Consider the following 19,530-nt stretch of genomic DNA (forward strand, 5'->3'; position numbering starts at 1 on the left):
GCGGCTTTGCCACTGGCTCCCAGGCAGCGAGGGAAGGCTCGGCGCTGGGAAATTCGCCCCCTCCGGCGGAGCTGTCAGGGCCCGGGTCAATATATGTTAATGGGGCTTGGAAGCGGCGCCGCTGCCCGAGACCTCTGATTCACAGCTCCCCTCTGGTGCTTTCTCCCCGCAGCGCGCACAGAGAAGGAGAATAAAATAAATAAGAATGGAAGGGAGAGGGAGGGAGCGAGCTTAAATTATAGATGAGGGCTAAGTTGCCCGTGCTTCTGTGGGCAGAGCGGGGGCAGCGGCGGGGTTCCCCTGTGCACCCCGTTTCTGTGAGCGCACCCAGTGTGGAGCGGGGCTGGTGGAGGGTGCCACGGTCCTGAGTGGGATTCCCTTGGCACAGGGTGTTTGTGCAATTAGGATGCCCTGCTGAAGGGGTTTGGTGGCCATCTGGGTCTGGTTTGGCCACCCCATGGGGTCGTGCCTTTTTCCCTGGCTCAGGGGACAGGGCTGGCCCCGTGGCAGCAGGCAGGGATGGGCCCCCACCTCTGGGTGCTGCTGTGGGGGGGGCACGGGGTGGGTCACAGACCCCGACTGGTTGGGGTGGATGGGGAGCTGTGGGGTCAGTGTGTGGGGGAGAAGAGGGCACTGGGGTGGTGCTGGGTCTGCTTCAAAGCCTTTCCCACACCCTTCTTGGGTTTCAGGCTGTGAAAAAACTGGTGACCCTCACCAACCTAAGGAAACCCCCCCATGTTGGGAGGGAATCCCCGCGGGCTCACCCCTGGTGCTGAGAAATGGAGATGCTCAGCTCCATCTCAGCAGCCGAAGACCCAACCCCCCCCCCCCCCAACCCCAAAATGATGGGGTGGGGATGCACCAGCCGGGGGGGGGTCTTGATCTGCCCAGCCCCCCAGCCTGGGGACCAGGGTGGCCTGGGGGAAGCTCCCACCCCGCAGCCCAGTGCCGCACGCAAAGCTTTCGACATTCCCAGCAGCTTCCACAAGATGGACCTCGGAGCGAGAGGAGGTGCCGGGCAGGAGGGGGGGCCTGTCCCATCCCATCCCTTCCCATCCCATCCCATTTTGTTCTATCCCTCTTGCTCCCACCGTGCCAGCCGGAGGAGCCTCAGCGTCCTGCGAGGCGAGCCCCGGCATGGCACAACCTGGGGGGGCTCTGCCTGCTGGCCCTGCTGGGGCTGGGCTTTGGGGCGGGGGGCTCTCCAGCCTGCCACGACCCCCGGGGCCAGCCCCGTCGCTGCATGCCTGTTTTTGAGAACGCCGCCTTCGGCCGTGCCGCCCGGGCCACCAACACGTGCGGCTCGCCCCCCCGAGGACTACTGCCTGCAGATGGGCGCCCGCGACGCCAGCCAGCTGTGCCAGCGCTGCGACGCCTCCGACCCCCGGCTGCACCACAACGCCTCCCTCCTCACCGACTTCCACAGCCAGGAGGAGAGCACCTGGTGGCAGAGCCAGTCCATGGCCTTCGGCATCCAGCACCCCAACTCCGTCAACATCACGCTCCACCTGGGTAGGCGAGGGAAGCGGAGCGCATGGGGTGCTGAGCCCCCCCCCCCCGGGTGCTGGGGGGGGGGGTGGGAGCTGGGTGGGAGCTGGTGGTGCTCCGGCATCCCAGTGCTGGTTTGGGGTGGGAGGTGGGATGGTCCACACCTCCACTTTTTGGGGTGCGAGGAGGGAGGTGCCCTTTAAGTGCTGCTGATGGATGGCTGGGAGGACGTGTGGGGGGGGTCTGCCCCATCCCGCAGCCCAGCCCCGGTCCCTTACAAGGGGCAGATGCCGGTGGCCGTGCCCGCGTGCTGCTCCCCACCCAGCTGTGCCCAGGCCACACACTCCCCTGTTCCTCTTCGTAAAGATCATGTATTTTTGTGGAGCAGGAGGCAGGCAGGTCCCTGTGCCCCCACCACCCACCTGGGAGCCTTGTATGCCTTGGGTAAGCACTGGGGGTGCGAAGCCCGTTCCCCACCATCCCAGCACATTGCCGGGGATGCCCCATATATCTTGGGGAGATCACAGCTGTACAAACACCATGGAGCCCCAGCAGGTTTCCCCAGCTGAGATCTGACCCTCTGTTTTAAATATTGGGCAAGCCTGCATGTTCAGAGGGTGCGTAAAGCCTATGGGATCATGCCTGGCATTTTAAAAAGTTTTTTCATTTTTTTTTTTTTCTTTTTTTTTTCCTCCCTACATTTTGCTGCCATCTAAACTATCTTGGCTACCAGCCAGCACTGTAAAATCTTCATTCTCTGCCGTCTCCTGCCATCTGCATGCTGAAGGGGGGTAGCGAGGGGCTGCAGCAGCAGCGGCACAAGCAAGGAACGGGGCCGGCCGAGCGCTGCGTGGGGCCGGGTCTGTGCCCTGCGGGGACAAGGAGCTGCCCGGCTGGGTGGAGGTCACCACGTTCCCAGCCCTCTGTGAGCGGGCAGACATCTGGTCTGTGTCCCAGGCTGGGCAGGGCTCCCCACCGTGTGTGAGAAGTGAAGTTGGAGGAGCCGGCCCTGCTCCTGCGCACCCCGTAGGAGGGGACCTGCCGGCCCCTCTCCCACCTAGCACAGGATGGGGCCACCCCAGAATCGGGTATAGGTGACCTGAATGCAGCTGGCACTGCTGAGCAAGCCCCCGGTGCCCCCAGTAGCCATCCCCAGGTTGGCTGGGTGATTTTGCAGACACTGGTCCTGGCTCAGCACCCCAGAGCATGCAGGCTTCTGGCACGTTGCATGCCCCAGACCCCAAGTGCAAGGCTCGCTTTCCAGCCTCTGCCTTCCTCCTGCCTCTTCTCAGCTCCTCTGTGGGCTGGCGGTGCCCTGGTGCACCCTGCACCCGTGTTCCCCACGGACCTTTAGGCCCTAATGCTGCACTGAGCTTTTCTGCAGCCCTGGTCCCTGCACCCCTCCCTGAGCCAGCGCACCCTCTGCAAACAGAGCTGGTGCCTCTTCTCCCTATATGCCTTGTATACCTTGCTGTGCTAAAAAGTGCCGTTTTTGTGCCCAGCACGTTGCTGTCTCACCTTTCCCAGTGCCCCTGGGCCCCGTTCATGTCCCAGCTGCAGGTGATTTTATTGTTGTTTTAATGCTTTCACTTGGGTTATGGGGGAAAAGCCCAATGGGCTGTGCTGATCCCAGCCCCACAGCCCCTGGGACATGGCCCTGGACACGTCCTGGCACCCATGCCAACCGTGACCCACGTGGCGTGTCCCCAGCAGCCCGTTTGTCCCACTCCGATGTGGCCAGGCACCTTGTAGGGCCCCCAGCACGATTACCAGGGGAGCTTATTAAACAAGGTTTGGAATGAATTGGACGAGACGTGTGTTTACCTGTAGGCTGTTGATTGGCATTAATTAGATTATCCTCCCTTAAGTCTGGCTTCTCTGCAAGGCTTCGGCTGTGCCGTTACAGTGCACAGGCCTCAGAGCAGATCAATAACCTCAAGCGCCTGTGGCTGTTGCGTTTCCCCTGCCAGGCAGCAGGGAGGAACCCAAAATATCTGCAGGCTTCAAAGGCAAAAGGCACCGGAGCACCTCGGGTGGCTCCTCGGCAGCTCCCCGGGTGTGAAAGTTGGATGTAGGTGTGCTGGGGAAGGGAGCATCTTCGTGTCTGTGGCCCTGATGCTGATTTTCCTGCGGGATCTGAGCCAGCGATGGGCTCCTGGAGCTGAGGCTGGGGGCTGGAGGTGGCTGTCCCCCGTGCTCCTCTCCAAGCTCTCCAACCCACAGCCCCCCAGTGTTTCACCAGCTGCAGTTTCACCCCCAGGGGAGGTGAGTGACCACTTTGCTTGGAGATAACACAACGGAGAGGGGAACACGGGCATCCTGGTGCTGCCATCCCCTCCCTTGGCCACCTGCGTGCCCACCCACGTCCCCGTCCCGTGGTGTCCCCACCCCACGGCGTGCCCCTCTCCGGTCCGTGCCAAACCTTCCCTTGCAGGAAAGTGACATCCAGCCTGCGGTCACGGGCTGTGTTCGGGGTTTGTTGGGAGGAAGCGATTGCAATTTGGCTGATTAGAGGGACTGTCTGGAGAAAGCACGCGTTCATTCAGGACAACTGCAGCGAGCTTTCTCCGCCCGAGCTCCAGACCCCGAGCCGGCCTCCCTGGCCCTCCCGTCCCCCTCCCCGCAGCGGGGCCGCCTGGGGCAGGGGCTGTTTATTGACACAGCTCCCAGCTCCGGCCTTCTCCCAGAGGAAAGTGCTCGGCGAGGCGACTGCCCCGACCCTTCTGTTTTGGTAGGCGTCCCCCGGGGCTGCGCTGTCTGGGAACCGGCGCCCGCTGGGGCTCCCTGCAGGGTCTGGGGCAGGGGGCACCCCAAAAAACATCAGCAAGGCCAGGGCCTGGTGGATTTGGGGAGAGGTGCAGGGGAGCACAGAGGCAATGGGGTAGCCCCCAATGACCGTGCTGTTCCAGCCCCTTCCCAGCCGTGGGCACCTCCCTTTAATCCCGCGTCCCCCCGCAGCCCTGATGGGAGGCAGCTGCTTTCCCCAGCGCCGGTAGCCGGGCTGGCTTGGCTCCCCCACAGCCAAATCGCGGTACATATGCGACAGTATTCATATGGGCCCAATTAAAGGCTTGTTTTCCTAGTCCTGGAATAACCCCTCTAACATTCCCAACTCATTATCTTTTCAAATAAAGCCAAAACCTCGCAGCTAATTGTTTCGCGCTGTCAGGAGCGGCGCTGTTATGGAGCAATCCAGTCTTTGAGCCGCTCCTTCATCTCTGGCAATTAAACGGTTCTGATGTTCGCTTTGGTATATTTCCCCTTTTTGGTAGTTCTTTCAAGTGATTTCAGAGCTGTGTGGCCACTCTAGGGACTGGCATCCTCCATTTGTCTTCAGCCCAGCAAAGCCAGCAGCAGTGCCAGACCCCGGCGTGCAGCTCCCTGGAGAGGGACCGGCCTTGACCCCCTCCACCTCTCCATCCTGTCCCCAGTGCGGCTCTGGAGCTGCTGACGAGTGCCGGGGGCCTGATTCTTCCCATCCAGCTGCTGGGCAGAGCTGGCTTTGCACCATCTCCTGGCCCATGCAAACTTCCTGGTGCCTCCGCGCAATGACCGGGAGGCTGCAGAGGGGGCAAGAGGCGATTTGGGGCTGGGCAGGATCGGGGCTGCATGGAGCAGAAGTTGGTTAAGGGCAGCTGGACGGGAGGAAAGCAAATTCCGCCTGGCACAGAGCTGTCACTGCCAGCTGAGCAGCCACTTTGCTGCACGGTGCAGCTCTTTGTGCCTCCGGAGATGCAGACAGGGAGGAAAGGGGTGGGTTTCAGGTGGAAACAGCGATTGCAGGGGATGTGGGCTGGGGATGTGCTCCCTGGGACCAGCGCCATGGGGCCGTGCAACCCCTGCGGGTGCCCCCCTGTCACTGCAGTGGGGAGAGGGGCACGGTGCCTGGCCTGGGCGGCAGAGCAGGGTGATGCCAGCAGCCTCACGGGACAGGGCGCTGGGACAATTTTGCCCCTGTCCCTGGAGGCCTTTGTGTCAATGAGGGCAGGAGATGGTGACGGCGCAGGGGGGGGGGGGTCTGTCCCCAGGCAAGGCTTACGAGATCACCTACGTGCGGCTCAAGTTCCACACCAGCCGCCCCGAGAGCTTCGCCATCTACAAGCGCGGCCGCGCCGACGGGCCCTGGGTGCCCTTCCAGTACTACAGCGCGTCCTGCCACAAGACCTACGGCAAGCAGCCCAGGCACTACCTGAGGCCGGGGGAGGACGAGCAGGTGGCCTTCTGCACCGACGAATTCAGCGACATCTCCCCCCTGAGCGGGGGCAACGTGGCCTTCTCCACCCTCGAGGGCCGGCCCAGCGCCTACAATTTTGACGGGAGCCCCGCGCTGCAGGTGCATGGGGGTGGGAGAGGGGTGGGTGCACGGTCACCGGGGTTTGGGGGGAAGCACGCGTGTTGTCCTGAGCCCCCCCGGTCAGGATGGGTGCAGGATGTGACCTGGTTGGGGTGGGGAGCTGGTGGCCCCGACCCCTCTCCAAGACGCCTTCCGCATGTTCCCTGCAGGAGTGGGTGACCGTCACCGACCTGCTCATCTCCCTGAACCGCCTCAATACTTTTGGGGACGACATCTTCAAGGACCCCAAGGTGCTGCAGTCCTACTACTACGCCATCTCCGACTTCTCCGTGGGCGGCAGGTGAGGGGCAGCCAGGCAGGACGGGACAAGGCTGCAGGGTTGGAAATCATTCCGGGAGCGTGCGTGGGGCTTGTGGCAGCTGCTCCCCAGCTCAGGCTTGTTTAATTGCATTTTGGGGGCAAACTACTCAGATGTGCATATGGATTCTCCACCTGCAAACCGGAGCTGGCAGTGCAGTGCTGAAGTGGGGAGCCCTTTGAGCTGCACGGGGAGGAGACCTTTCCCTCCAAGCCCTCTCCATTTGCCACCAGCTCTGTTTGCTTTCCCCTCTCCCAGCCCCATGACTTTTAATGTCACGGGGGCTCCGCCTGTGGCTCTGCTTGGCCCCTGGGTGCAGGGGAAGAGCGGTCCCAAGGCACAGATGCTGGTGGGGTCAGCACAGCTGCAGCCCCAGGAGCTGAAGCAGCCACCGGTGGGGTCGGGCAGCTGACGTGGGACAGAGACATCGGCAGTGCCCGCTCGGTGCTGTGCTGTGAGCGCCCTTCCCTGGGCAGGGGGTTAGGAAATGGGCCACCAGACACCACGCTCCACCCCGGTGAGAGCCGCCTGCCCCCAAGCAGCGAGGCCAGGGATGCTCCCAGCTGGCCGGGAGCCCTCTTTGCTTTCTGACCCTCCTGGGCTCCGGCAGCTGGAGCTGGTTAGCATTCCTCACGGGCCACCCTCAGTGTGTGACCTCCCAGCTGGCCGGGCCGGCAGCGCCTCGGGGACAAGGCGGGCGGCCTCGGTGCGAGCACAGCCCGAGCTGTCACAGCCCGAGCTGTCACTGCCCCACGGCCACAGCAACGTGGCCACCATCCCACTGCAGCCCATAGTGGTGCTCAGAGCATCTCGTCCCCACGCCGGGGTCTTTCTCAGGTGCAAATGCAACGGCCACGCCAGCGAGTGCGTGCCGGACGAGACGGGACGGCTGGCGTGCGTGTGCCAGCACAACACGGCCGGCACCGACTGCGAGCGCTGCCAGCCCTTCTACCAGGACCGGCCCTGGGCTCGTGGCACCGCCGAGGCCGCCAACGAGTGTCTCCGTGAGTGGCACCGGGGGGCTGCGCACGGGCTGGCGGCGCGGTCGCGGTGTGCAGTGAGGGAAGGAAGCGCCCGCACCATTTTGCAAGGCTGCTCCGACCAGGGAGGGAGGATTTACACCCCAGGGCCCCCATTCACAGCACGGCCCCTGCAGCATGTCTTCACCCCACGACTGCAGCCATCTGCCCCAAGCATGGTGCCATACTTTTAGCACCATCCATAGCTCGTGCTGCTGAGCCGAGCATCCCCTCCGCCCCAACCCACCCCCAGGGCTCATCCCCGTGGCCCCCGGGGACCCAGCCTTTGCCGACCACCCCCCGTGCCTCCCCCCAGCCTGCAACTGCAGCGGCCGCTCGGAGGAGTGCTTCTACGACCCGGAGCTGTACCGCCGCAGCGGGCACGGGGGCCACTGCCGCCACTGCCGCGACAACACGGCCGGGCCCCGCTGCGAGCGCTGCCGGCAGAACCACTACCGCTGGGAGCCTCGGGCCGCCTGCCAGCCCTGCCACTGCCACCCCGCAGGTGTGTGGGGTCCTGCCGGGCACGGAGACACTGCTGGGGATGGGGAAGGTGTGGGAGGGAAGGGTTTGGTCGGTGCTACCCAGCCTGGGGATGTCCCGTTGTGCTTGTCCCAGTGTTGTTGTACCGCTGGGTTTTGCCAGGCTCGGCTGGGAGATGGGGTGGGACTCTGGAAAGACCCAGATAGGGGTTTGCGCCCCGAGGAGTGAATGTGGCCATCGCTGCCCATCTGCCCACTGCCCTGTGGGGATTTGTGCAGCTGCCAGATCATACAAAACCGATTCCCCACACTCCCATCACCCCGAGAGGGTAGAGCCGCCCTACCCAGGGCAGGCTCCTCACTGTAACATGTGTGACCAACCCTGGCCTTGGGAATGAGGTCCCCCTGTCACCCCCCTGGGTCTCCCCCTGGTTGGGGATCACTCAGGCTGGCCGGGTCCCTGCAGGCTCCCTGCATCCCCAGTGTGACAGCTCGGGGACCTGCGCCTGCAAAGCCAACGTGACGGGCTGGAAGTGCGAGCGCTGCAGGGACGGCTATCACAGCCTCAGCGAGGGCGGCTGCAGGTGAGGGGGAGCCCGGCCGTGGTGGGGGCACGGGATGGGGCCGGGGCTCGTCTCACGTCTTTGTCTCACCCCGTCCAGACCCTGCGCCTGTGACCCCGCCGGCAGCGTGGGCACCTGCGACCCCAACACGGGACACTGCACCTGCAAGGAGAGGGTGGAGGGGCACCTGTGCAACAGGTCAGCACCGTGGTACCGGGACGGGGATGAGACCGCGGCCCCTTTCCAGGCTGGGGTCAGTTCAGGGCAGGAATCTTTGCTGCTGTGGGGCTTGGCTGCTTGCCCAGCCCCTAAGCACAGCCCCTTGTAGGGATGGGTGCAGTGGAAATCTTGTGGGGTCACTGCTTATGGAGGCTGGTGAGGCTGGGGGCTGCATCCCTCTGGACCATTGGGACTGGGCTGACTTGCAGCTGCCACCACTGTGCCCCCCCCCCGGTGTCACTGCTGTCCCCTACTCGCCTCGTGCCATGTATTCTTGTTTTGTCCCCATATCCAGGTGCCAGCCCGGCTGGTTTAACCTCCAGCCCCACAACCCCGCCGGCTGCACCAGCTGCTTCTGCTACGGCCACTCCGCTGTCTGCACGGCAGCGACCAGCTATGAGGTGACCCACGTGCGCTCCGACTTCAGCCGAGGTACCGACAGCATGGCCCCGGGTAAAAAACGGGGGGCACGGCCGCACGGATGTGGGCCAGGAAATCTGGGAGGTTTGGAAACCCTGGGGGTGAGTGTCCCCCCCTCTGGGGCTGCGCACCCTGCTCGGCTTAACGCTGATGATGGTCAGAGGGGATATTTTCTGTCTTGCTGTTTGGCTGTTGGATCTCTGCTTTTGCCCCAGCTCCACAAGGGCAGGCTCTCCCAGGCTTCTCAGGGCATTTCTCCATCCCGTTGTGCTCCTGGGGCTGTGCGGGGCTTGGGGAGTGCTGCGGGGCTGGGCACGGCTTCCTTGGCACACTACGAGAACACTGGAAAAAAAAAAAAAAAAGAAAAAGAAAAAGAAAAAAAAAGATAAAAACTAAAAGGACAGAACCCGGTGGGAGCTTTTTCCCCTTACCCTCTCCTCTCCCTGCCTGCGGCTGGGACGGAGCAGGGGGGGATTTTCCCACCGGCAGCCAGGGCTGTGCGTGGCTGCCGGAGCTGCGTGCGTGCGGGATGCTCGGGGAAACCCTGCCATCTGCTGCGCAGCACGGGCACGCCTCGGCACCACCAGCAGCACCGTACGGGCACCCGCTGTGGGGACGGGCACCCACCTGCCATGGGGTGCTTCACCCACACCCCAGCGGTGCGGGGCCAGCGAGCAGGCGGGGGTGAAGGGCTCTGGTGAGCCTTTATCCCGTCTCTGTTTCAGCCCCGCTGCCAATTGCTGTCCTGCTGTCTTGCACAGCCTTGAAAAGAAGCCAGGCTTTATGCCGCGTCTTCCCCGCTTCCTTCCTGCGGCAGTCTCGCCAGCCTCGGGCTGCTCGTTTCGGGACAGATTTTTCCAAAGCTCCGGGCCAGGCTGCAGGGCTCGGTGCTGCCGGGTGGCAGCGATATGTGCTCCTGTAGCCCCCTTCCCCTAAATGCCCCCAAATCTGCAGCTGAGCCGGATCAGCCTGAGGTTTCCTGTGCTGCGTGAAGGGGCCAGCAGCCCAAACAGGGGAGATTTGATAATCCAGGGCAGCCCACTTGGTATCCGGGGGGAAAACATCCAAGTGTTTGTCCCGGGGGTGCCAGAAATAAATAACCACCGGGAGCGGGGGAAAGTTGAACCCATTTCCGAAGGAAACCAACGTAATGCAATTACACCCGCCTTGCTGCGCTTCCTGCGTTCTGCAGCCCACAGTAACTTCTGAACTGTTGCACAGGCAGGGGGGCGAAAGTTTAAAGATTACAATTTCCTCCAAATCTAAGAAAACAAACAGATGGGGAGGAGACAGCGAGGGCCACCGTGAGAGCACAGGGCCCGAGCGGAGCAGGGTGTTGCAAAGCGCCGGCTCCTTACAAGACCGTGGGGAGGTTCAGGGGCAGGGATGGAGCCCCCAAAAGCAGCACCCTGGGGTGCTGGGCACACAGGGGGTTCACTACACTCCTTTACCCCTGCACCATCACTGTGCTCTTCCCGCAGGGCTGGAGGGCTGGGCTGCAGCAGCAGTGGGTGCCGCGGCCGTGTCCCTGCGCTGGGCTGATGGGGAGATCAGCACCGAGAGGGATGGAGAGGAGCCGCTGGATTTTCTTGCACCAGGTGTGTGCTGGGCTCCTGGGGTCCTGCTCTGCTGCTGCCCCCCTAGTGCTCTCGTGAGACAACCTGGGTGGTTTGGAGCTGGCCCTGCTGCAGGAGGGTGGCCGCAGGCTTTGCTTCCTGCCGATGCTGGTGGGAACAGAACCATGCCAGGGACCCAGCGGAGTGGGCACATCCACACCCTTCAGACTTTCCTCCTCTTTCCCCCTGCAGAGAAGTTTCTGCAGAACCAGCATCTCAGTTATGGGCAGCCCCTGACCCTGCTGCTGGGAGCAGAGGGGAACGGGACCGGGACAGAGAGCAGGGCGCCCCTGCTCCACGTCCAGCTGGTGCTGGAGGGTGAGGGGATGGAGGTCACCATGTCCAGCAGCGAGAGCCAGTCACGGGATGGAAAGCAGGCTGTCACCTTCAGGTAGCTCTCGTGGTGCTTTGGGGATTCTTGGGTGACTTGGGGACACTCGGGGATCTTGCCAAGGCTACCTAGTGCTGGGGGTTCAGCTCTGTTCCAGGCCCCCCCCCTGGGGATTTCACCATGCGCCCCATCAGTCGGGGAGCTGAGCCATCCTGCGGTGGGAAGCTGTCCCTCTGGCTGCCCTTCCTCCCTCCCTCCTCTCCAACAGGCTGCACGAGGCCGAGGAGGGCACGCAGCCTTCGCTGTCAGCCTTCAGCTTCCAGCGCCTGCTCTCCAACCTGAGCGCCCTCCGCCTCCGCGTGAGCCCCGGGCCAGGTGGGTGGCTCTGCACAGTGCCCCACAGGGACAGAGCTGGGGCTGGGGACAGCAGAGCAGCAGTGAAACAGGGACAAAAGGCACTCGCAGGGGTATTTTGGGGTCTCCTGTGGCTGTCTGGAGCATTTCTATGCAGGATGGAGAGACGGGGCCAGGGGCCAGAGGACATCCTGGCCTCACGCCGCTGTCCCCTCTCGCAGGCAGGCTGGTGCTGAGCGAGGTCCGGCTCACGTCGGCTCGCCCCGGGCCGGGTGTGCAGGCGGGCTGGGTGGAGGAGTGCGCGTGTCCCCCGGGATACACCGGGCAGTTCTGCCAGTCCTGCGCTCCCGGCTTCAAGCGGGACGTCCCCTTCGGTGGCCCCTTCGTCGCCTGCGTGCCCTGCGCCTGCAACCAGCATGGGGACTGCGAGCCCCACTCAGGTGAGCACCCCCAGCCCCTCTGCTCGCCGAATTGCGGCATGCACGGGTAACAAATCCTTGTCTTTGCTTATTCTGAGGGATGCTGGAAACCATCCTGGAGGTCGCAATGCCTGGAACTTGCAAGCTGAATTGCTCTCCTGCCAGCAAAGTGCATGGCTTTAATCAAGGAAGGGGAGGATTGCCCTGGAGCTGGAGGTGGTCACATGAATCTAGCACCAGCCTTGCTGCATGGCATGCATGGCCTCGTGGCCTTGCTGGCCGTCAGCTCTGGGGAAATGCAGATCAGAGGCTTGTGAGATGCTGCCCTGCTGCCTGTCCAACCCTGCAGGAAGCAGCAGCTGAGATCGGTGCTGGGAAGAGCTTGGAAAGGAGACGTTTGGTACCCGGACAGGGCCCCTGGCCCGGGCGCCCTTGCTGGCAGGCTCGCTGCGGAAAGGAACAACAATAGTTTATGGCTGGGATGGGAAGGGCTGCAAGAGGCGTTTTCCTCAGCAAGTGCCTCTGCCCTGCCAGTGGAAACACAGCAGCGGGGCTGCAAATTCACCCCTTGTCTCGCCGAGCCGGGGCTGGCACCGCCGGCTGCGCAGTGCCTGGGGATGGGGCCAGACCTTTGATGTCCCAGCCCTCGCGCTGCCAGCCCGAGCCAGCCTCCACACTTCCCTTTGCTGTTTTTTCCACTCCTTTCTGCCACCCACTTTTCCTTTCTTTTCCTTTGCCCGACTCCACCCAAATGTGGGGAAAATGGAGAAATGCCCATTCCCTCCCGCACCACCCGCCTGGTACAACCCAACCCCTCCGGCTCCTCTTCTCCCTCTCCAGTCAAGCAAAGCAGCTGCTTGGAGGTGGGGGGTCCTTGAGCATCCTTCCTCCTCCTCCTCCTTCTCCTCCTCTTCCCAGCTGTCTTCGGATGGCTGTGACTCACCGGCTCGGCTCGCAAGGAGACGCTCGCTCCCTGCTGGGTCGCAGCCGCCTGCTCGTGTTTTCCATGAGAGGGGCCACGCGGGCTGGAACCGGGGCTGCTCGTCGCTGAGAAATGTGGTGCCGATTATTGCAGGCGCCAGCAGACCCTGTGCACGGTGGCAGGGCTTTCTGCGCCCGCCTCATCCCTCGCAAATCATCCTCCCCCCGAGCAAGGACTGGGCAGGGAGGGGAAAACGTTTGGTTGGGAACGTGCAATCCCAGTGTTGCCCCTTGCCTGGAGCTGCGCGTCCCTCCCGGCACCCACGTCTCTGTTTTCCCCCTCGCAGGGCAGTGCCGGTGCTTGCACAACACGGAAGGACCCTCCTGCGAGCGCTGCAGCCCCGGGTTTTATGGGAACCCCTTCGCAGGGCGCTTCGATGACTGCAAGCCCTGCCCGTGCCCCGGCCGCTCGCCCTGCACCGAGGTGCCGGGCAGCGGGGAGGTGGTGTGCACCCACTGCCCCCCCGGGGCAGAGAGGTGAGCCTGGGGTGGGCCAGGGGGCTGCGGGCAGCCCGGCGTGGCCGGACCCTCCCTGTTTTTTCATCTTCCTTAGGGAAACGCTGCGAGCTGTGCGACGATGGGTTTTTTGGGGACCCCTTGGGGCAGAGGGGCCCCGTGCGTCCCTGCACCCCCTGCCAGTGTCACGGGAACGTGGACCCCAACGCCGTGGGGAACTGCGACACCGAGTCCGGCCGGTGCCTGCGCTGCCTGCACAACACGATGGGCGAGCACTGCCAGGCGTGTCGGCCGGGCTTCTACGGGAACGCGCTGGCCCCCAGCCCCGCCGGGAAGTGTGAGCGTACGTATGGCCTGGCCCTGCTCCCCCCATCCCACCCCAGCCAAAATCCTCCCAGCAGGGCAGGCAGAGGGGATGCCTGCTGGGTTTAGGGGCCGATTGATGAGCCAGGTTGGCCCCTAAAGCTCAGGAACCGCTTTTTGTCCTCTCTCTCCACTGCCATCCTCATTCCCCAGGGATATCCTGATCTGCAGGGGCTCAGCCCCAAAGCTCTGTTTGATGGAGAGACGTGACCCCATACAGCATGGGGGGCTCAGCCCCCAGCCCCTATTCCTGCTCTCTCACCCGACAGCCCCTTGTTGGGATGTAAGCAGTATTTTATCTCCTATAGCTTGCGATTGCAACCCCAACGGCTCAGCCCTGGGGCCGGACGGCTGCGATCCCATCACGGGCCAGTGCCGCTGCCTTCCGCACGTGACGGGCAGGACCTGCGGGCTCTGCCAGCCCGGCTACTACGGGCTGCAGCCCACCGTGGGCTGCAAGAGGTGCGTGGGGCACGATGAAAGGGGCAGCAGGGGCCCTGCTCCTGCTCCTTGTCCTTGCTGCCTGCTCATCACCCTCCGCTCCTTGGTGCCAGCTGCCAGTGCCACCCGGCGGGGTCGCGGGACAGCGGGTGCCACGCGCTGACGGGGCAGTGCTCCTGCCAGCCGGGCGTCACGGGGCTGCGCTGTGACAGATGCGACCACGGCTTCTTCGGATTCTCTGCCAAGGGCTGCCGAGGTAACCGGGATGGGGGACGGCACCTCGGTCCCAAAAAACAGGGCTGGCAGCCGCAGAGTGATGCCTTCCTGCCACCGTTGCAGCCTGCGACTGCTCCCCGCTGGGCTCCGTCACGCCGCAGTGCCACGAGAACAGCACCTGCGTCTGCCGCCCCGGCTTCGTGGGCTACAAGTGTGACCAGTGCCAGGCCAACTTCTTCCCCGACCCGCCGAGCTCCCGCTGCCAGCCGTGCCCCTCCTGCTACGGGCTGGTGAAGGACGGGGTACGGCCTGCACCCTGCCGAGGCAGTGAAGCGCCCCAGCCCCCGCGCTGTGTCACCGTGCCCCCCGTCTCGCCCACAGGCTGACCGGCTGAAGGCGAAGCTGCAGGAGATGGAGGAATGGCTGCAGAGCCCAAGCTGTGACGTCCACCCGGGGCAGTCCCTGGGGCTGGGAGATGCGCCCAGGGGAGATGGGCTGCCCGGCAGGCACCTCCTGCAAGGTATGGGGCAGCACTTGCCACCAGCACGGGGGGGAGCAGAAAGCCTCCTGTCACCCCTGCAGGGACTCTGTGCTCCTCGGTGTGCCCAGGAGGGGCTCTTCTCCCTTTTTATTAGAAGGGGTGCTCAGGCTTAGGGTGGAGATGCCCCATGCGGGCACCGAGCAGCTCCTGGCACTGCCCGCAGGTGCCCGGGCCGCGCTCTCCGTGCAGGTGGGGCGGCTGGCGGGGGTGCTGAGCGCCGCACGGAGCCGTCTCAGCAACGCCAGCCAGGCCAGCGGCTGCTCCGACCACGGACATCCCAAGACGTGCGTCCTGCTGTCGGAGATCGGGGCCGTGCTGCAGTCGGCGCAGCGGGAGGTGCTGCACGCTGCCGACACCCTGGATGCCACGGTGCGGGCTCGGGAGGCTCCAGGGGCTGGTGGCTGGCCTGGGGTGGGATGCCACCAGCACAGGGGGGTGAGAGGGAAAGCCTGGGGTACCCGTGGGTGTAGCCTCGGGGTCTCACCGCTGCTTCTTGTGTTTCAAGGAGATTCCTCAGGAAATCCCTCCGCAGCCCACCAACTGGAGCCGCCTGGCGCTGGAGGCACGGGTGCTGGCCGAGAGGTACGGCAGCATCCTGCACCGTGGCACTGCCAGCAGGGACAGCTGCAGGGACCTTCCGTGCCCTTTCCAGCTGGTCCGTGCAATCTGACCCTGTCTGTCCGTCACATCTGACCCTGCCTGATGCCGGCACGCAGAGGCAGAGGGGGCTGCCTGCCCAGCTGGGGGGCGTGGGGTGGCCTTTCTTCCCCAGAGGCCGATCCCAATGACACCTCTCTGGGTGCTCTTCTCCCTGCAGGCACGGGGAAGCCACAGCACAAGTGGAGGTGATGGTTGGGAGAGCGCTGAATGTGTCCAAAGCCAGCCACGAGCTCCTGCAGAGCCTGCTGGAGGGGAGAGTGGCGTGGGAGGCACAGCGCGAGCTGGAGGCCGGGTGAGGGCTGGCAGTGAATGGGGGTGGCAGGACACCGCAGCCCCTTGACCTTCAGCGGCAGGAGGACTTGGTCAGGGTGGCACTCCATGCTGGGCGTGTTTCAGGCCCTTTCCCCCGTGCCCAGGTCCCAAGCTGCCACCAGTGCCTTCAAAGTGCTGCAGGGCCCCATCCTGTCCCCATAGGTACGAGGAAATCCAGCGGGTGCAGGAGGAGCTGGGCGCTGGCATGGTGGAGGTGGCAGCGGAGGCCAGGAGGGCTCTTGCCGCCATCCAGCAAGCAAACGCAGACATGGCTGAGAAGCTCCTGCAGGTGGCTGCTCCAGGGCAGGTGAGCAGCATCCAGCTCCCAGCAGGGAGCAGCTCAAGGCTCCTGCTTGTATCCTTGCCCCATGCTCCCTCCTGGGCTGGGAGATGCCCTCAGGGAGCCGATGGGACCTCTCACCCCGCAGCAGGCACTGCTGGCGCAGGCTGGAGCCCTGGCACAGGACCTGGGGGCACTGGAGCAGGCGGTGGGCACGCAGGAGCCGTCGGCACAGCAAGCCATCGCGGCGTCCCGCACCCTGGCAGCTGGGCTGCGCCGGGACCTGCAGGGGACTCGCGGCTTCACACAGGTAATCGCTGCTCGCCTGCAGGGGATGTCCCTGTGAAATAAGAGATGGGGACCCCCTGTGCCAGGCGGAGCTGTGGACACACAGGGTGCTTCCCTCTGCTGCCTCCCGCCTGGGGAACAGGGGCTGGTGAGCCCCGGCCCCTCTGCTCCAGCAGTGGGTGTTTTGGGAGACATCGCTCGGGCACCCAGATAACCAAGGGGCTCACCCACCATGCAGGAGTGGGCTGGGACCCATGAAGAGCTGGGCGCAGCTCTTTGTCCCTTCCCCAACCTCGCTTCTGTCTCCAGCTGCGGGACCGAGCTGGCTCTGCCCGCATCCTGGCCACCTCGGCAGTCTCGCGAGGAAAAGCTGCGCTCTCCGGCACGGAGTCCCTCCTGGCCAGCTTGGAAGGTAAAAGGCTCCTGCCAGAGCACCTCTGGTCACAGCCTGGCTCTTGCTGTGCCGGGAGTCCAAGGAGAAAAAGGGATGGATTGGTGATGGCCGGGGTGTCCCTGCAGGCATGGGGAAGGTGCGTGGGCATCGGAAGGGCCAGGCTGCCCTGAGCAGGAGGATGGCACTTGTGCAGGACAGGACGATGGTGGAGGCCCAGAAGAAGATCAAACAGGCAGAGAAAATCCTGGGAAACTCCTTGTCTGTCTCCACCACAGCCAGGAGGACAGCTGGGGAGGCCAAGCAAGTCGCTGGGGAGAGCGCTAAGGTCTGAGCGGAGGGATGTGGATGTGGGGAGCAGGACCCCTTGGGTGTCCCCAGGTGACTGTCCCCATCTCCGTCCCTTTGCAGAGGGCACAGGCTGTGCTGCGGGGCAGCAAGCAGGCTCACAAGCACACCGTGCAGCTTGCCATGCGCGTCAACGAGACCCAGCGGGAGCTCACCCGGCAGGAGCGCCTGGCTGAGGAGCTCAGGGGGGGCCTGGAGGAAGCAGAGCAGGTGAGCCGGGTCCCCTGGGGCTGGCTGTGTCCTCCTGTCTCCAGCCAAAGCCAGGAGGGGGTTTGTCTGCAGCACAGAGCATCGGGAGCAACAAAGCGTGGGGAATGCCTTGGGGCTGTTTCTGGGATGTGGCCAAGGGTTATCAGCGCCCCTGATCCTGGTGTCTGTGTTGCAAGGTGGGGACTGAGGTGAGTGAGATGGCCAAAAGCCTCCAGGAAGCCCGGGGCTCGCTGATGGCAGACATCAAGACCCTGAACGACCTGCTGAGCAGCCTCGGTGAGACCCTGCGGGAGCGGGTTCAGGCCCTTGGTGGGCTTGGGGCCAGCACTGTCCAGGCTGAGCTGGATGCCCCACGCTGGAGCTAGCTCTGGGTTTTGGCAAAGCTTCTTCAGGGGTCATGTCAGGGAAAGCCCTCGTGCAGAACAAGCCAGGGCTTGCTGTGGGGACACTGATCTCCCTAGGCATCTCCAGGAGGAGCAGGCAGGGTTAAAGGGTGGAAAACATCACACACACATAAAGGAAAGATGTGCTCGGGCCCTGCCTGGAGCCACAGACCAATTTTTTTTTAACCTGTGATCACTGGAAGTCGCACTGCCTCCATGCCCCGCTGCACCCACTCCCTCCCACCTGCCCGCTGCCAAGGGTCAGATCCCTTGGAGCAGGACCAGGCCCTCTCCTGCCCGGCTCTCGGCCTCTCATCCGCATCCTTCCCCTTGTCCAGGTGACCTGGAGCAGGGCACGCAGGTGGAGGCGGCGCTGGGAGCAGGGAGGCTGCAGCTGGAGCGGCTGCGGCTGCGCCTGGCCGCGCCGGGAGCCCTGGCCGAGCGGCTCAGCCGGCTGCAGCAGGAGGCGGCGCAGCAGCAGGAGAAGATCCAGGCCTTCGAGAGCGACTTGGCCGAGATCCGGGCTGACAAGAAGAACCTGGAGGACATTTTGCGGAGCCTCCCCGAGGGCTGCTCCGAGTGGCAGTGACCGGGCGCTGGCTGGCTGCTCTGACACCCCCCCTGTCACCTCTGTGCCCCCCTGCAATAGGGCCCGGCAGAGCGAAGGACACCCGCACTCACCAGCACTGCTCCCTCCTGCTGCTCTGCATGTTGCCCTCGGTACCGTATCACACCCGGGTCCTTACCCACACTGGTTCTGACTTGGCATCCCAAGCGCTCTGTGGCATGACCTTAGCCCCCAGCTCCATCCCTGGGCCAGGGGACAAAAGAGCCCCCACCAGGGACGCAGCACTCACACTCTCTGACCAGGCAGTGAGTGAAGGACTGTCACAGATCTCCTCCACGCTAGATAACCCTCCGTCGCTCCTAGGACAGCATACCAAGTATGTAAAGTCCCCAGGCTGTAACAGCCGCTGTCCCTCCTGCCCCAGGAGATGAGAGGCTCTCACAAACATGTTGGAAGCTGGTCCTGCTGCACAGCACCCCACAGCATGATGCTCGCAGGCTGTGGTCACGGAGGTGTGGAGAGGAATCAGGACAATTCTGGGCTGAGACAGGAGCTCCCAGGAGGGCACAAAGCTTGCTGGCTTCCCAGGGCAGGGAGCTCACAGCAGGGAGGGTGAAAGTGGGGCTGAGTAGACGCAAAGCCGGGCTCTTAACCTGGCAGATGGGGGCATCCTCTGCCTGTTGCATCCTGCTCTTCTGCTCCATGGCGGTTATCGGTGCTGGACCGGGAGCAGCTGGACACAGCCAGCTCCTGCTGGTGTCACTCCCACAGGGTGGCACAGAGGTCAGTGGCTGTAAAGGCATCGCCGTGGTTCACCCTGCCACACGTGGGCTGCTCGATGGGACTGGGCAGGCAGCGGAGCTGGGTTCAGCCCCCCCACCCCCCATTTGTAGTGCTGGCACAGCAAAATCACGCCTGTAAGGTCAGAAGCGAGTCCCCAGGCTGGAGCACAGTTCACTTTTTAACTCGCTTTACCTGTGCTCTTCCACACACGGTGCTGGAAACCAGGCTTGCTAAAGTCTTCTGTAACGCTATCTGTAAAACTGCTGCCACAAACCTTGGACTCTCCCAGTGCCATCTCCTGTGGGTCCAGGGGTCTGGAAGGGATTTTCCTACCCGGGCAAACCTATCTTCCCTCCTACCTCTGCACAAAAGCTGAGCTGGGGTGCCCGAGCTGCAGGAGCGCAGGGGCGGGGGCTCCTCTCCCACGGCCCGGTGCCAGCTCTGCAAAAGCAAAACCACGCAGCAGCGAGAGCAGCGTGATGCGGCTTGGCCGAGAGGCAGGGAGCCGCAGCCACTTACCGTCTCCCTGGGAAGACAATTACATGCCACCGATCAACACACAAACTTGCTGCTGTTACAGAAATGTCAAGCCTCTGCCTCTTGCGTGTGCTGCTGAGAACGCGGTTCATCCTCCCTCCTGCTCTTCCTGGAAATGACTTTTTTTTTTTCTCTTTTTTAAGCTGGTGACACCTGCCTAGAGCTGTATCCACTAAAAATTCTTAATATAATACATCGCTGCCCATCCA

General features: G+C 63.7%; 1 protein-coding gene across 1 annotated transcript; it reads left to right on the forward strand.

Moving 5' to 3' along the window:
* Positions 1–643: 643 nt before the first annotated feature.
* Positions 644–19,530, forward strand: LAMC3 (laminin subunit gamma 3). The gene is given in 29 exon segments (XM_035341946.1): positions 644–1,306; positions 1,308–1,512; positions 5,517–5,821; positions 5,992–6,122; positions 6,978–7,144; positions 7,476–7,664; positions 8,108–8,225; positions 8,304–8,402; positions 8,719–8,944; positions 9,982–10,441; positions 10,652–10,850; positions 11,059–11,165; positions 11,366–11,584; positions 12,832–13,032; positions 13,098–13,343; positions 13,672–13,825; positions 13,918–14,060; positions 14,144–14,322; positions 14,402–14,540; positions 14,725–14,930; positions 15,067–15,143; positions 15,379–15,513; positions 15,696–15,840; positions 15,962–16,123; positions 16,411–16,513; positions 16,621–16,820; positions 16,904–17,050; positions 17,227–17,326; positions 17,772–19,530. Coding segments are annotated over 29 exon segments (5,463 nt in total). The 5' UTR covers positions 644–856; the 3' UTR covers positions 18,023–19,530.

This window comes from Oxyura jamaicensis, chromosome 17 (genome assembly GCF_011077185.1).
Source record: "Oxyura jamaicensis isolate SHBP4307 breed ruddy duck chromosome 17, BPBGC_Ojam_1.0, whole genome shotgun sequence".
Lineage (NCBI taxonomy): Eukaryota > Metazoa > Chordata > Aves > Anseriformes > Anatidae > Oxyura > Oxyura jamaicensis.